The sequence below is a fragment of the Gossypium arboreum genome, unplaced genomic scaffold, assembly GCF_025698485.1.
Source record: "Gossypium arboreum isolate Shixiya-1 unplaced genomic scaffold, ASM2569848v2 Contig00055_ERROPOS10331399+, whole genome shotgun sequence".
In the NCBI taxonomy this organism is placed as follows: Eukaryota; Viridiplantae; Streptophyta; class Magnoliopsida; order Malvales; family Malvaceae; genus Gossypium; species Gossypium arboreum.
The window spans coordinates 8585-19779 of record NW_026440289.1 but is presented as its reverse complement, the minus strand read 5'-3'; the positions used below and the strand labels follow the sequence as shown (position 1 = coordinate 19779).

The following is an 11195-nucleotide window of genomic DNA, read 5'->3' as shown; positions in this document are numbered from 1 at the left end:
TAAGTGCATAACAATGAGGTTTGTTTTTCTTTGATTAATTTATTATTTGAGTGTTTATGATTTCATATTCTAATAATGACACAAACACGTACTGTTGAAGGGTAGAATGATAAACCTATGACGAGACATCAATGTTGTATTTGTTAAAAAAATCCACACCGACGTGTTGCTTGCAATGTCACTTAACCTTTTATCGTTTATGGACTTATGAGACAAGACATTAGTACAATGGCTATAGCAATTTCTATGGGCTTAAACGACTTCTGACGAGGCAAAAAGAACATCAAACAAAGTGCATGCGTGGTGGTGAGAGGGATCACCATCAAAATATTATTATCATTTGAATCTTCGGTATTGCGTTATAAATATTTATTTCATTTTAATTTTTTAGTTTCCATTATAATTATTGTTATTTCTTTAAAAATATTGGTATTCTTTACAATTATCAATATCGTAATAGAAATATTTCTAACGGATAACAAAATTTTTAATGGATTCCAAAATATTTAACCAAACACCAAAATCTCTAATGGATACCAAATTTTTTGACAAATACCAAAATCACAGAAAATCAAAATTTCTAGTTGATACCAATTTTTTTTTAATGAAAACCAAAATTTCTAACGGTTATCAAAATCTTTAACCAAATGCCACAATTTCTAACGGATACTAATTTCTTTAATGAATATAGTTCATTTTTTTTTCTCACTGGAATTTGTAATTTTTCTTGTAAAACAATTTTTAAAAATATTTTCCTTTTAGATCTTTTTCTTTTCTCTTCGGAAATTTAAAGTCTCCCAAACCCCAAAATTAGTTTCAAGATCACCCTCTTTTTTTTTCGATACAAAACTAACACTCAAAAGAATTTTTTTGATAAAATCTTTCAAAAAAACAAAAGAGAAAGAAAAACCTGGTAAACATATTTAACAAGAATGAAGATTAGTAAGACTACTTTGCATGAGAAGTTACCGACTTTTTATGTAAATTTTGGTATTTGTTACTTAAAATTTTAGTATTTCACTAGAGATTTTGATATCCTTTATAGAATTTAGTATTTAATAAAAGAATTTAAAACTTATTGAGAAAAATCGGTTACAAATTTTATTTTATATAGAAGCTTACGAAAGGTATATATATTAACAAACGTACTTAACAATTTTCGATGTATGTATACAAAGATTCTTTATAGCAAAAGGGAGTTAGTTTTGCCGCGTAATCGATGATTGGCATTAATATTAATAAAAACAAAACTTTTAGGTTCATTTTTTGTTTTTTTATTAGTCTTTTTCTTTTGAGAATCTTCAAAAAGTTTTGATAAGTTACACTTGACTATTATATCATCTTTGGACCGCAAAAATATTTATACTAATAATATACATATGGAAAAGGTTTTGAAACCGAAACTTTTTGCGTTTTATATATGATGACTGAGAGAAACAATAGAACAGATTAGAAAAAGATTAGTCGGCCGTTTTTCTCTACTTTAAAATAATCTTGTTATCATTATTTGCTAAAAAGTTATCAATCTGGATTGATGTTTAATGAGGTTATATTTAAAATTTTGATTTCTTATATTCTTAATTTTTTTGAATGATCTTATTTTCATACTTTTATTTAAATCAGTATCGGATCAAAGGCTATGTGAAGCGAGTAAAAAATTTCCGTTTTGGCTTTTAAAAATAATAATTTTATTTAAGTTCCTCTTAACATAAAATTTTAAAGTTTAACTCTCTCAAAATTATATAATTTTATGTTAATCTAATCAACATTAATTAAATTACTGGTATTTCAATTAAAACAATGTAACTTGAAAAACTTAAAAAGCTAACGTGTTAGCATGTTGTAATTTTGATGAATCATGGGTTTGCTTAGTTAGCATGTCGTTGTTGTTTGTTCTGACGTGTTTGGGTCCCGTAAGATCTTGCTACCCAAAAGATTCTTTAATAGCCCCAGTGTCACTCACATTTACACACTGTCATTTCAGTCTTATATACCATCATTTGTTAAAATTTATATAAATATAAATATATTAATTATCAACTTGGTAACTTATTTATTGCACAATAGTACATATTAGCTAACAAAGAGTATTTGAATCATAGGCGGATTTTAGGACTTAATTTTGGGGTTTAACTAAAAGTTTTAAAAATTTTAAGAATTTGATGAGATTTTTTCATAAAAGTTGGGGTATAATTAAAATTTTTAAAAATTTTGTAAGATTATTGAAAATTTTGAAGAAAAAAGTAAAAAAAAATTAATTAAAATTTTCAAAAAATTACAACGAATAATGAAGATTTAAAAAATTTAGGGTATCAAATTTACTAATAAAAACCACAAGCTAATTTATCAAATTAAAATGTTTAAGTATGAGATATTTATGGATAAGAATGAATTAAATTTAATTGGGTTTTGATTAGAGTTGAGTTAATTTTTTGAATTAGTCAAGTTGACAAGTCTTATTTATTATTCTAGCTCAATTTGAATTTTTTTGTATTGAGTCAAGTGAAATGAGACTCAAGTCAAGTTGAGTCAAATAAATTTATTCAAGTTAAATTAAAAATAAAAATTAAAAGGTTATATTGAAATCTTGTTGACAATATGTCGAAATTCTAAGTTAAAAACATAGATATTATATATATATATATATATATATATATGTATTATAAAACTCTTTTAAAACAAAATAAGAGAAAATAATAAAATAATTAATATGATAAATTTGATTTGATAATTTACTTGTTTAAAGCATCAAATTTATCATTTTGAATTTTAAAAAATTTATAATTTAGCATTTTATATTTTTTAATTTAATTAAATTTTAATAAATTTAGTTTTTAGTTTATATATATCTTATAAAATTTTGGAAAAATATTTTATAAATATTCTGAAATTTGAAGATTATTTTGAATTTTTGTAATTTTCTTTGAGCGGACCTAATTGTACATTTTCAAAACTATCAAGGACCTAAGGGGTATTCACATCAATTTGTTATTCGATTTGTAAAGAATTATTTATTTGAGTTTATTCAAAAATTTGAATAACTCAATTCGATTAACACAAAATTTGAAAAATTTAATTTTTCAAATTGAATTTAGTTTTAATCACCATTAGATTTTGATGTGATATAAATATCTATATATTTACTTAAAGATAATCTAGTCCAATAATTATAGTATTAATATCCATCCAGACTCACCTATATTACGAAGTGAATGGTAAGACTTATTAAAATTTTGCATTATTTTTAAGAAATAAAATGTTTTCATATAGTGTGTATTAATATATTTTATTATTTCTATCATAATTTTATATAAGATAATTATTTGATATATTAAAATAAAATTTAAAAATAGTCATATATCTAATTGATATTTAAAAATTAAATGTAATATAAAATGATTTTTAACTTGTAAAATTAAGGGATAAATATTAAATTTATACATGAATTTTGTTCTAATGTGTAATTTGATACATAAACTTTGATTTGGTGCTATGTACTTAAAACTTGAATTGTGGTTTATATGTATACATAAAACTTTGATTTTAATTTAAATTTATACATTTAAAGAAATAAATAAATACATATATTTTTGTGTCGGATTAATATAATAGTTTGTATATGCAATATATCAAAATAAAATGGTGCTAATTTGATAATATCGTTAGTGATTTTGAAAATTGAATCAAATTAAAATTTAATATATACAATTGCATAAAATCAAAATTTATATATAATATTACACGTTAAACCAAAGTTTATAGATAATTTTCTTAAAATTAAACACTTAACCCTTAATGTATTAGGCAATAATCCATTTATATTCTTTTGGCACCATCTATTTATATAATTATGTTTTGAGTATGATTTTATTTTAATTTTTCTCATTTGTGATCTTACATCCTTACTACTTTCATGTGAAGCTCTTTCTACGAAATGAAGTTTGGAATGAGAAGGAAGAAATGGGGGTCTAAGCTAGAAGGCACTTGTATATAATGTGAACGGGAAAATAAAAGAGAACTTTAAAGGGCAGTGATGTAAATAAAAGGATGAAGAGGGTGAAAGCAGAATAAGTAAAAATACCCGGGCCCCACCTGAGAGATATTGCCTTTTAATGAACATCAGAACAAAAGAGATTAGCTTCCGTTTTTTGTTTGGAAGCAAAATAACGGCATTATCTCATGATTGTATTTTGGTCTGTTTCTTACAAAAACTCCATCATCATCATCATCTTCTTCTTCACCTCTTTTATACTTTTCCCACTTTCTTCTTTCTCCCTAAGTATAAATACACTTACTCACACATATCTCTGCTATCAAAATTCATTTGATAAATTCATCCTAATCCCCCTATTTTTGGGCTCTTTTACCAATTCTTTTCCTGGTGAATTGGTTAGGGAATTTTGTTGCTGTTTTCTGAAGAAAAAATCTCTAATTACCCAAAAATGGAGCTTGAGAAAGTTGCCGTAGCAGAGGTGGGTGAGAAGAGAAGCAGAAAAGGAGGGTTGAAACAAGGGAAGGCTAACGGAGGTGTCGACCATGGCGCTGATCAATCGGAGCATGAGATGCATATATGGACTGAAAGAGAAAGGAGGAAGAAGATGAGGAATATGTTCTCTAGTCTTCATGCTTTGCTACCTCAACTTCCTGCGAAGGTAATTAAAATATATATAATATGAAAATAGTTTAAGATCATCGGCAGGAAAAATAAGAGATTATTTGTTTTCCATGATATCTATATCCAATTCCAACCTTCATCACAAGTTTGAAAGTGTGCTTCAATGAAAAAAAAATAGGTTTTCTTGATTTTTACACATGCATGCATATGGCTTATAAGGTCATTACATGTTGTTAGATGCACCTATGAAGTTGCTTAAGTGTTTACTCAGTCTTGTACAGGCGGACAAGTCTACCGTTGTTGATGAAGCAGTAACATACATAAAAAACCTTCAACAGACTCTCCAAACACTTGAAAAACAAAAGCTTGAGAAATTAAAGAATTCAGCAACGGTTGATTACGATCAATCATCCATAATCACGTCGCAGGTGCAACCTCCTGAATCAAGGGAAGCATTCTTTACTGATAATCAGGGACCAACAAATAACTATCCGATGACCATAGACATATCTCAGACATTTCCAGCCCAAGCTTCACCAGCTTGCTTTCAGACATGGTTTTCATCCAATGTAGTCATTAGTATGTGTGGGGATGATGCACAAATCAATGTCTGTTCCCCAAGGAAGCCAGGGACATTCGCCACTATCTTGTACATACTAGAAAAGCATCAATTGGAGGTGGTTTCGGCTCACATTTCCTCAGATCAATATCGTACCATGTACATGATCCATGTTCATGTAAGTGCACTCTTAAACCACTTGGCCTCTTAAAATTTACCAGATTTAAGACAACGCTCATCTTTAGGATACAATGCTCTTAAGAAAATTTGTAAGTAAATTGAATGTGATGAACAGTGGAGACAATAAACAATAGAAAGATTTAATGTTTTGCTTCATGAATAGTTGTTATTCAGAAACATTGTAGCATTTGATGAGTTTATATACTTTAAGAAACATATGTCCCATACTAACACTTTTCTTGACATGGATTAGGCTGGTGGAGCATCTGAACAATTTCCGGAGTTACTGTCGATAGAAGAGACATTTAAGCTGGCTGCAGGAGAGATGAACTTATGCCTCTTTTCGTGTTAACAATACTAGAAAATCATCAAAAAAAGCTTGGTCAGCACTTTCCATTGTAATACAAAGGGTTGTTCTAGTGAATGACTCACGGAAACCCACTGGGATTGCACCCTAGTTTAGTCTATCCCTACAGGAAGTTGATGAAGGTGACTGTCTGCATGTTAAAGCAAATCTATTGCTATTGTTGGGATTTTGTGCCTTTAATGAAATGATTTTGTTATTATGATTGTAATTTTTAAATAGATTAGTTAAGTAAAATTTTTATGATTAAATGTTATGTTTTATATAATTGTTTTTAATAGTTTTTGAATGAAAAGTAAAATGGATAAATAAGTATTAACTAATAATAAGTTGTATAGTAGGGATGAATTACGATACAGGAAAATAACTTATATTAATACGTAATCTAAATGGTTTGTAGTATTAAAGAATAAAAAATGAACAATTGATTTATTGGACTATTATGTTGTTTATTAAGTCCAACAGGAAAGATATCTTGTATTGGATATTGAAGTGGTTGACTCCAGAAGATAAAAAAACCATAAGTGTGATTGTTTAGATTTACAATACATCAGATAGGACCTAAGTAGAATTTATTCATAAATTTTTTATGGAATTTTTCCCTTGTGATATTCATAGTATGACTTACTTTAATATTGAATAAGCGATTGATTATGTATATGTAACTCGTATACTTTGATATATTGAAAGTTTGTATTCCAATGATCTCAAAACCAAAACCTTGTATGTTGGGTATGTGACTTTTGCATGACATGACTTCATTTACATTAGTGAAATTCGTAGTTCATTTAAAAAAATAAATGGTATTCGCTCCTTGGCATTGCATAGATTATAAAAAATAAAGTGGCCACAGGTTAATCGTCTAGGATAAATTATTGTTATTACTATTTGTTAGTAATCTTATTCTTCATTATGGAAGATGTAACCATGAGATAAAATAGAATCGTATTGGGTGAATGAATTTAACCCAAAGAGATTCAGTATATCCTATGGGGGTATCACACTACTGAAAAGATCATTGGAGAAAACATAAATATAATTTGCTTTCTTAATGGTATATAATGGGGAGTTCAGTCATAATACTTTTAGTGGATTGACTCCATTCCTAAATAATGTTGTACTTAATAGACGAAGAGTCAAAACTTAATTAGAAATTATTTAAGCCTTAATTATATATTTCTAATTGATCCTTTTACTAGTTTAACACAATCCTACATGGATTGCAAATTAGAATCGATATGATAAATGAATAAAAATGGCGATTGAGAAATATATTTCATGAATTACTATTTGTAGTAAAACCCTAATTAATTCGATTTCTTTGAATTAATATTTAATTGAATGTAATTAATTAGGTGAGTTCAGATTGAAAATTAAATTAATTAGTCATCTTTTTTACTAAATAGGACAATTAAATCTATTTATTCATAAATTGTAATACAAGAAAGTCATCTTGACTTTAACGAAATTAGAATGGGTTGAGAAAATCATAATTAATTAAAATTTTGGGAATAGAAATTTAGTTATTGAGTTGAATAATTATATGAGCTTATTTTAACTTCATTTAAAACTGGTCATTTGTTGATGTGAGAATGACTTGGGATATATATTAGTATGATGCAAATCACTTTTAAGATTAAATTAGAAAAATACGAAAATATAGGGATTAAAATATAATTTTTTACTTTCATCTGAAAGGGCATAGATGAAAATTTCACTACCCATGGACATTTATTACATATTAAATATGATTTTATGAAATTTTGGGTTCGATAAGTGCCATTTGGTTGCGAAGAATGTGTAATAAGAGGTAAAAAAGAGAGGTTAAAGTGCTATTTATTTAAAAGGAGTACTTTGATCATTTCATATAATATTATGAATGATTTGTAATATTAATGTGATATTAAACTATTAAATTTAAATTTATTTTAAAAAGAAATCAGTGATAATGATTGAAAATACAAAATTATAGAAAACGAACTAAATAGAGAGTTGAAAAAATCCGAAGACCTAAAATGCAAATATTTAGTAGAAAAGTATTTTGATTCTTAAATGAGTAATAAATTACAGAAAACTCAAAATTCAAGTTATCTTGAATTTATTATTATTATTATTATAAAAAGAAAAAAAAGTACATATAATATGAGTGGCGGGGTGTGGCCCACACCATGGCCGTCTAGGCCTCTTGTTATGAAAGCCGAATTGGCTCTAAACCTCTAAAAGGGCAAAAAAGAAAGGGAGATAGTCATGCATGTTTTTAACGTGGGGAAGGGAGAAAGTAAGGCTCATCCCCTTCCCAAACCACATGGCTAAGTGGGGAAAGGGAGAATTTTACTATTTTTTTATTAAATTTAAGTCTAAACTTTTATTTTTCATTACAAATAAGTGTGAAATCAACTTTTAAACTTCCTTCACTAGTTTCACCATTTTGAACTTAAAAGTGTATGAGTTTAGTAAGAGAAAATTCATGACCATTGAGAGAAGCTTCAAATAAAGTAAGGTATAATTTTCTTACCATCATTATTGTGTATATGTAGGTATCCTATAAATGGGTTTTTAGTTTGAGTAATTTTCTTCTTAATATTGTGGTTATGTTTGTTGGAAGAAATGGTGAGACAAAAGAGAACTTGTTTTCAAGCCATGAGAAATGAGATTCAAATGTTGAAAAAGAAGGAAAAAAAATATTTTCAAATTTTTTATTCATCCAAAGGTAAGTAATTTTGAATTTTGTTTTTTTCCATTAATATTGAATTTATGATTTCAATAATTAGTGGAGTAATGATAATTGATGTGAAATATATATGTAAGATTATTGAAATACATGGCTTAATTTGAGAATGTTAGTTTAATGCAAAATTTGACTTGATCTAGTGAAAACAAATTTAAAGAGTGTTGAGAGAACAATTAATGCTATGAATAGTTGGAAATGTGACACCCCTAACTTGATCCTAGTCGGAAAGTGGTTTTGGGACCACAAAACCGAGTTACAAAAATAATTAATTGTTATATTCTATGCTTATTATTTATGAATAAGTATGTGTGAAAATTTCATGCTTTAATTTTGTCATTTGGATGTGAAATTAGCTAAAAAGGACATATTTGAGAAACTTTAAAAATATGATAGGCAAATGTCCAAGTGATTAAAATGTTAAACTACTAAAGTTGTGGACTTGCATGTCAAATGGCCCACTTTTAATATTAGTGGACGGTAATGATGTTATGATTTAGGCATTCTGTGTATATATATTTAGTAAGTAATATTTAATAGTTTATATTATAAAATACATAAATTTTATTAAAGAGGACTTAGTTGTAAATTTTTAAAAGGGTGGTAGATAGATTTTAAAGTGACCAAACCTTAAGGTTTATTATTGTGGAGGATTTGCGTGCTTATTTGACCATTTTCTATCCATGTTCACGGTAGTGGGGTTGTTATGATGCATTATGTGTTTTAAATTAATAAATTATATGTTTATAATATGTTATAATTAAAATTTGATAAAATAAAAGTGAATATGGTGATAAAAACAAGGTGAGCTTCATAGCCTTCATTTGAGCCGGAACTAAAGAAAACAAATAGGAGAAGAAGCTTTGGATATTCGGTCTACAGAAGGGCTAAAATTCAAGGTGAATACTTGTTAAATTGATATTAAATTTGATGTTTTGAGTTCCTAGCTTGATGCTACCTTAAACCTATGGATTTATTCTCTTGAATTGGTTATGTGGCATGTTCGGTATTGGATAGGAAATGTCAATTTTGATAGCTGAAAATGGAATTGGAATAAGGAGTGTTTGATAGACTTAGAAGATGAAATTGTAAGTGATTATGAGCTTATAATCTTAATTAGGGAAAATTTATGTTTAATATGATTTAATTGCTGAGGATATCATTCGGCCATGGAAATTGAGCATGGAAAAATCTGGTGTGGGATATATGAAGCTGAAAATTTAGTTTGAAGTGTGGTAATTGTGTTAAAGATGAACATTAAACCTTTATGTTTTATGGTCTTGTAAGTTAGGTGTAAAACCAATGGCCTTTTTATGCTTGGCATGGAATTAGTGGTTAAATGAGTTATGAACCTATTATAATTTGAAAATTTGATGGTTTTATGGAGAAGGGGGCATTCAGAAATAGAGGTTAAATTATAATAACCTTACCTTAGTGAATTGAAGTAAAATTTGACTCTTTATAGGATTAAATTACCTATGACCGAATGTGATGAAATTGTCAAGAAATAAATTTGATTAAATGAGATTCGGTTAATGGTGGGTGTATAGAATAATTGAATGCTAATTTGATTAACTCTCTAATGGTCAAATGTGTTAAACCTTAAAGCATGATTTAGTTTAACCAAGGGAGAACAGGATCGTGTTATTTTGTTTCATATGAGCTTGAAATTTTTATGCAAGAACTCGTTAAATTAAATGGTAATGCCGAATGTGAATTATGTATATTTGTAACCTTGTGTATTCGACCATATGAATAATGTTCGTATGCAAGGATAAAACTTAGTTGGAGAACTTGTATATTTGTAGGAAGGCATGTTTGAACGTGTATTGATAATTGATTTTGAAGGTTCGGCTTTATGCCTTGATAGTTGGTTTTGAAGTATATGATGTCTTGGTATAAATATATGTGCATTCGGTTACTTTCATAACATGCATTTAAAGTGTCCTTTGGATGCAATTGCTTATGCACTTGAGGGTATATGAGTTAATTTTCTTTATGGCAAATTTGGATAAGAAGCTAACTAATAATATGCTAAGGTAGTCATGTGGATAATCGGCTTTGTGAATATTATTAAAGGTGTAATTAGTTATATGCATAGGTCATCGGTAAAATTGACCACATAACTAGTATATGTATATAAGGCGACATGGTGATACCTAGGTAAATGTATTTGGGATGGTTTTAATGAAATACCGAATGCGTGCAGATGTATCGAGGTGTTGCCTTATGTATGAGTTTCATTGAGAAGATTTACCTTGTTGTTTTTAATGATATAACAAGGTGATTAAAATAGTTTAAATTTTGTTAATTAAGCTCAAGAGCATAGAGGGGCAATTTTGGATAAAGAGAAAGTAAACGAATAGCCGTGGATATCTAGTCGTCGACCACTTCCGAGGTAAGTTTTAAGTGATTAAACGTTGAGTAAATTCAATCATAATAGGACATGATGAGTTGATTTAATAAGATATGATGTGGCCATGATATGTTCTAAAAACAAATGGTAAGTTCTTAAGTGTTTGAACTTGGAAATTTAAGAACAAAATTGTAATTATCTGCTTAGGACAGCAGCAGTAACATGATTTTAGAAAATCATTATAAATTGTACAAAAATTCGTATAAGATAAAATTTATATCCTTAGACTCCCTAATGAGTTTAGTTTCAAATGAAATAAACAAGAACATATTTTGAGTTCTGTATAATGAGAAATTTGTTTCGTAGTGAAGAGTGGTCAGTATAGTCAAACAG

General features: G+C 27.7%; 1 protein-coding gene across 1 annotated transcript; it reads left to right on the top strand.

The window, feature by feature from the left end:
• The first annotated feature begins 4243 nt into the window (after positions 1 to 4243).
• LOC108482405 (transcription factor bHLH95-like) lies at positions 4244 to 5916 on the top strand. The gene is made up of 3 exons (XM_017785532.2): positions 4244 to 4652; positions 4897 to 5352; positions 5608 to 5916. Exons 1-3 carry the CDS (start codon positions 4443 to 4445, stop codon positions 5704 to 5706), a joined length of 765 nt encoding a protein of 254 aa, XP_017641021.1. The 5' UTR covers positions 4244 to 4442; the 3' UTR covers positions 5707 to 5916.
• Positions 5917 to 11195: the final 5279 nt, after the last annotated feature.